Here is a 6926-nt window from a genome sequence, read left to right as displayed (position 1 = left end):
AAGTCAATAAAGGCTATCAATCAATGCACATGAAATCTGAAATCTCAATAATAATTCACGCCCTATTAAACCGCTCGTCGCTCGCACCACACGGCGTCTCCCTTGTGGTCCAGTTTACAGTAGTCCTTTGTTTGGAAGCATCGCCCGCGGGCTGTCATCAACCGTTAAACGTTGTCGACCGACGAAAAACGAGGCCCGTAGCTTTGTTAATTTCATGGCGGTTTGCATTTGTCCTTGGGCGAGACCCTGCTACAAATATTACCGTTTGAAGCGTAAAAGGTGGTTAGAAAGGATACTCTGAATATGTTTTTCTCTAGCTTTTACTGAGTTGTATTTTATTGTTTTGTGAGCTGCTTTTGACAGTGAGAGTTACGAGTATTGCAAAGGTAATAGTTTCTTTAGTTTTGCGTACTTTATACTTTTCAACGTTTGGAACATTTTCGCTTTTTTTATTAAATACGAACTTACATTTTACTGTTTGCTCATTTAATTCAAATCCAAGGATTTATTAAGAGAAACATCACGTTTTAAGGAGGATAATGTAGGTATAATATTGCCCGAGGTAAAAGGCTAAAAGGTACATGCTTGCCAGGGGCTGAAACCTTCAATATTCAAGGTTTTTATAATCCGAAAATTATAACGAAGATTTTAAGCCGTGGGGGCCTAGCGGTTTGTCCTATAGCCTCTCAAAGAGAGGATCGTGGCTTCAAACCCCGGCTGGCATCTGAGTTTTTCGAAATTCATGCGCAAAATTACATTTAAAATTTACCACGAGCTTTACGGTGAAGGAACACATAGAGAGGAAACCTGCTCAAACCTGTGAAGCAATTCAAAGTCAAAGTCAAAATATCTTTATTCAATTTAGGCTGTAACAAGCACTTATGAATGTCAAAAAAATCTATCACCGGTTCGGAAAAATCTGTTGAGAAGAATCTGTTCAATGGTATGTGTGAAGTTCCCAATCCGCACTGGGCCCACTTGGGAACTACGGCCCGCACGCTTTAATTCTGAGAAGAGGCCTGTGCCCAGCAATGGGACGTATATAAGTACATATATTCCTCATAAGTATAAGGACGTATATTCCTCATTTACCTACCTACCTAGTGAACGCGCATTTGTGTCTTCACGTATCTGTTTAATTGAAAATAAATGTTTGAACAAGTCAGCGGCAACCAAAAGTCACAAATACCTTTGGTGCATTGTTCAAGACGTCGGGGAAGATTGACATCAAGACCCTGGTAAGCTCCTCCAGTACAATACTGAGCCATAAAAAACCGAGGATAAAATCCGTCATTTTGTATATCACTTGAGAGTACCAAGCATTTCAAATTAACAGCAAATTTCACAAAATAAGATCGGGAGAAGGGCGGTATTAACAACATAAATAACTGACTGGCAGATATACGTCAACAGAACTGTCACTGTCACTTGAAATCGAAACGTCACTCAGATACGTTCAGAAACTTGTTGGTATGCGTTTAAGGAGACTGCTTTAGTTTTTGTTTTTCTTCGTGTGCTGCGTGAAGACAAGGACGACAAAGAAGTGGTTGATACGCTACGAGATTACGACAATACTTGCTGAACTAAGTCATCTTTAATAATCGTCTGAGTAGGACAGTATGGAAAGGGCAGATAGTGGCGACTTGGTTTGTTACGCGTGTTCATTGGACTTGGGAGTGGGCGAGGAGTACCTGCAGTGTATGATTGAAAAATGTAGGAAATTATACCATCACTTGTGTACTAACAAGAAGCTTACGCCTAAGGAAAGAGAAACCTGGGTTTGTCCCGAGTGCTGTAATGAGCTTAGGAAAGGTGGACGAAATTATGAGACCCCTGTTGGCACCCCCGTCACTACTAAGAATATTTCGACGAGGAACAAAAGTGAAACTCCAGTTTTGCATGGGCAGTCTCCAGGCGTAGTGCCTGCGCTTGCGTTAGAGCTACAATTAACTCGTGATCAGATGATCATGCTTAATGAGCGGCTGGCTGACGCGGTGTCTACCATAGTGCAGTGCCAGGCTGCGCTTGCCGAATGCGCGAAAAAATTCGAGTCTGTTAATTACCGGCTACTACAATTAGAGCAGGAAAAGGAATGCAATGCTAGCCCGCCCCTATCGATACACGAAAGCCCAGCATGCAGAGTAAGCGCAAGGTTAAATCTAAGTCGAACAACAAGACCAAGCAGCCACCAGCGAAGAATAGCGAAACCCCTAGGGATGCGACTGTTGATTCCCGAGTGAAACCAAACAGAAGGCGGGCCATCGAATGAGTCTCAGGATTCGGGTGCCAGTGTCAGTAAAGATGATGGCAAGACTGACGCGAGTAACGGTGACAGTTTGGATGAAAATGAGGAAGGCTGGCAGGAGGTTAACAGTCGGAAAAAACGTGTTGCGTCGGTGCGCGGTACTGCAGGTCCGGAGAAGACAACGCTTAAGGCGGTTGAATACCGAAGGTCTATCCATCTATGGAACATGGTTTCGGGTGGTGACGACATACTGGCATATCTTCAGTCTCTGAAACCAGGAAAGACTTTTACAGTAGACGAGCTAAAACCGAAAGGTCTGTACAAGTCCTTTAAGATTGGTGTTCCTGCTGAAATGTTTGACGAATGTTTGACAGCTGAAATCTGGCCTGAGAATGCCCGAGTGAAACCCTGGTTATTTCGGAGATCTTAAAGCTCGTTACTCGGAAGTCGTACCAAGGTCTAGGCCGAAGACATCTCTAAACCTCGTTTACCAGAATGTCAGAGGTCTCAACACAAAATTACGGCAATTCAGATTAAATATCTTATCACTCGATTGCGATATTGTCTCAGTTACTGAAACCTTTTTAACTGGAGCTGTACATGACTCGGAGCTGGTGGAGTGTGGATGGAGTGTGTTGCGCCGGGACCGCGCCACGGGCGCTCGTGGAGGCGGGGTGCTGATTGCTGCGCGGCCAGGCCTCGTGTTGCGGCGGCGACGGGACCTGGAGTCGCCCGCAGGGGAGGACTTGTGGGTCACGTTTGTCCATGACAGTGTCACTTTCTATCTGTGCGTAATTTATATTCCTCCAAGTGTCATTGATGAAGTGTACATGCGTTGGTTTCAATCTTTGGAAACAGTAATTAACTCTCTTAATGGGGTAGTTGTGGTTACTGGAGATTTAAATTTGAACCCATTGTATAAGTCCCATAGCCTTTTAAGTTACTATTGTTATTTTTTGACTGTATGTGGCTTGTGTGAGAAGAATGAAGTGAGGAATGCCTATGACGGAAAATTGGATGTGGTTTTGGTATCAGACCGTATCAAGGATGTTAGGGTTGTGGAGATTGACGGTGGTGGGCTTGTCCTCCATAGAGACGTTTACCATCCGCCATTAGAGATATCAATCCCAATCAGTAGCGGTGTGAAACGATCACCTGCCGGTTCAGTAGACCCTAGCAATGTTGATATGCGAAAGGATTGGAATTTTGCAAAAGGTGACTTTGAGCTTCTATACACATTGTTCTCGGAAGTGTGTTGGGATGATGTTCTTCAGTCTCAAGATGTTGAGGTAGCAGTAGACATTTTGTATTCGACTATTTATAGAATATTTGATATTTGTATACCTAAAAAGGTTCGTCCTAAGATCCCTACTAGACGCTATCCAGTTTGGTTTGACGCTGACTTAATTAAAGCGGTAAAAGCGAAAGCTGTACTTCACAAAAATGGAAAGCGTCCAAGAACATGGATATTTATGAGGAGTTCAGTAAGCTTAGGAGACACGTTAAGGAACGGATCTCTTCCGCGTATGACAATTACATTGTTCATGTCCAGTCTAAGGTAAAGAGTGATCCACGTAGTTTTTGGCAACACGTAAACAACCTCAGATCTAGAGGTGGTTTTACTGATCAGGTCACGTTTGATGGGGAACAGTTCACGGGGCAAGACGCTGCTTTTGCTTTTGCCAGTTTTTTTTCTAGCGTGTTTTTACCGGATGTTCCACGCCTCGATGGAAATGATACTGGCAACAGAGGCCGAGGATGTTATGCTAACCTTGTAAATATTTCTAACATAAGTAAAACAGATGTTGGGGCAGCCATTAAGCGTCTTAAACCTAATAGTTCGTTGGGACCGGACTGTTTGCCGGCGTACATTATTAAGGGGTGTGCTGATCATTTGAAGGCACCTCTGGTTCACATTTTCAACTTGTCCCTCTGCACTGGAACGTACCCGCACCAGTGGAAAGTCACCAGAGTAAAGCCAATTCCGAAGTCTGGTGACGCATCGGAGGTGGAGAATAGTAGGCCTATCGCAATTCTTTCTACTCTCGCGAAATTATTCGAGTCCATCCTTCACCGTATAATTTCCCCACAGATTAAACCATTTCTAAGTGATTCCCAGCATGGTTTTAGGGCTAATCGCTCAGTGAGTTCTAATCTCTTAATATTGGTGGATACTATCTCGGAGCAACTGGACCGGGGGGCTCAGGTGGATGTCCTATACTTTGACTTCAAAAAGGCTTTCGATCGAGTAGATAACGACGTATTACTGACTAAGCTTGACGATATAGGTTTTCCCCTAAGCTGATCAAACTTTTTGCTAGTTATTTACGCGACCGAAGGCAGTATGTTCGGCATGGAATATTCATTTCATCTCCGTATCATACTCGATCAGGAGTTAGCCAGGGCTCGATTCTGGGTCCTCTCCTGTTTGGAATCATGATTAATGATCTGGAATCATCGGTAAGATTTGCGAAGTGTCTTCTATATGCAGACGATCTTAAGTTGGTGTACAGGGTTGGGCACGAACGGGACTGTCATGATCTGCAGGAGGATATCTCGTCAGTGTATCGTTGGAGTATTAAAAATAAGCTGGAATTCAATGATGCTAAATGCCAGGTGTGTACTTTCAGTCGCTCTAGCACTCCGATACATAACGAATATATGCTTGGTTCAGTGGGTATAGAGAGGGTCTTCTCCGTCAAGGATCTTGGTGTTGTCTTTGACACGCGTCTCACTTTCCATGAACACATCAGGACACTTGCTACTGACTGCTTTCGAAGACTGGGCTTTGTTATCCGCAACGTCAAGGGTTTCCGTGATGTTAATACTATTAAACTAGTGTATACCGCTTTAGTCAGAAGCAAGCTTGAATCGTCGTCTATTGTATGGAGCCCTTATGAGTCCACATATGCCCTGCTCTTAGAAAAAGTCCAGAAGGCTTTTCTAAGATTCTTATACAAAAAAAGGTATGGGTATTACCCATTTTTGTATCCAACTCAGTTTTTGTTAGGCGCTCTCGGCTTGAACTCTCTCGAGGTGCGACGCAATCACTCGCTGTTGATGACTACATGTCGCATACTTCGTGGCGAGTCGGACTGCCCTGAGCTAGTCGCTAGACTAGTGCGATTGTTTGTTCCGAACATCCCTCGGATCGAGCTGCGGCCGCGGGCGCGCGCCCTGCTGGCGGTGCCGGCGGCGCGCACCGCGGCGCGCAGAGGCTCGCCGCTCCCCGGGCGCTGGCGCTGCTTAATGCGTTTTTGGTATCCGCGCCGGACCTTGACCTGTTAGCTGGGAGACTGTCGGCAGTGTGCAGTAAATGCTTTAGGTTTTGTGAGGAGATAAGAGGAAAAGCTCAAATGCGAGCAATTCTTGTGAGTTAAATAATATTTTATTTAATTTAGGCTAAAAGTGTGAATGTCTAAATTTAATTATCTTTGAGAAGTTTTACGGTATTGTGAAGTAATCTGTAATGCCCGTGTAAATGTTTTAAATGAAATAAATAAATAAAGCAATAAAATATAGACTGGGATGAACGTAGATTTTTATTAAAGAAATACTTGTGACGAAACTGCACATATTTACAGCAAAATAGCCAATCCAGGTCTGGCAGCCAAAAAGCTCTAGGCAGTAGGTATACAACGAACGTTGGCTGGGACGCAAGAACACTCTTATTCTTTTCAAGAGTATGCGTCATGTAACTCCAAACATGGTAAGTATCCAATAAATATTGCTGTCGCTACTTAAAATTATGTATTTATAGCGCGTCCATTGATGAAACTTTAACCTGTTCCTCCGTAGAATTTTATTTCAATAAATTAAAATTGTTTCCTTGGAAGCATTGGAAAATTATTACAATTTGATTCAGACATATTATGGTCAACAAAAGTTTTCATAAAAGCTTAATCTTTATTTAAAATCTAAAAAGCTCATCGCGTCGCTTACTTTAGGTTAGGTATGATTTGTTTTATAACTATCCAAGAAATTAACGCATAAGCAGAAAAAAAAGTTATATATACGTATATGAGAACTAGCCAAGTCCAACCTCAGTCTTCAATACATTATCCTAAGTTATAAGAAGAAATGATAAAGTTGTTATAAAATAATTTCAGGACTGGCCATTGAACTTCGCACCTTGGCACTTGGCATCCATTTAGATCTCACTTCTTTTGTCGTTAAAGTCAAGGCATATATCATAGGTAATATTGATCTTGGCTCTCATTTCACATTTATGTTTTGATGGGATAGTTGATTTCCCATAAATCACGTAGGTACGATATGCATCGTTGAAATTGAAAATACAGGCTCGGTATTCCCATTCCCCTAGCATTAAAAAATTCAAAGCGAAATTGGCAAACGTCTGAAGATAAGTGTGTTCGGGCAGGATTGGCAAATTGGGCAAATTGTCTGGATTTTTCCATTCAAGTGGTGGAAAACAGTGCGGAGACTAACAATAATTTTGGCGTACACTTCAGAGACCGAACCATTAGAAGATTGCAAATTCTCCCTTTAACCTAGGGTTGGCTGATCTAGTGTTATTTCATTAGATGTGGACTGATGAGATTTAAGATACTTTTTTTTAATATAAATATGTGATGATTAGCTATGTGAAGCCAGACAGGCAGAAAACTTTAACCTATATTTTATCTATTAAGTATATTATTATAATCACAAGAGGAAACTT

The 6926-nt window shown here is 42.4% G+C and overlaps 1 protein-coding gene across 1 annotated transcript; it reads left to right on the top strand.

Annotated features, from left to right (window-relative positions):
- The first annotated feature begins 1619 nt into the window (after positions 1–1619).
- On the top strand, positions 1620–5533 carry LOC141429912 (uncharacterized). Its single transcript, XM_074090470.1, has 5 exons — positions 1620–2141; positions 2277–2645; positions 2740–3803; positions 3851–4263; positions 4638–5533. The coding sequence occupies exons 1-5, from the start codon at positions 1620–1622 to the stop codon at positions 5531–5533; spliced, it is 3264 nt and encodes a 1087-aa protein (XP_073946571.1).
- The last annotated feature ends 1393 nt before the right edge of the window (positions 5534–6926 follow it).

The sequence above is a fragment of the Choristoneura fumiferana genome, chromosome 7 (genome assembly GCF_025370935.1).
Source record: "Choristoneura fumiferana chromosome 7, NRCan_CFum_1, whole genome shotgun sequence".
Classification (NCBI taxonomy): Eukaryota; Metazoa; Arthropoda; class Insecta; order Lepidoptera; family Tortricidae; genus Choristoneura; species Choristoneura fumiferana.
Note: the sequence above shows the minus strand (reverse complement) of the source record. Positions and strands in the feature narration are given on the sequence as shown.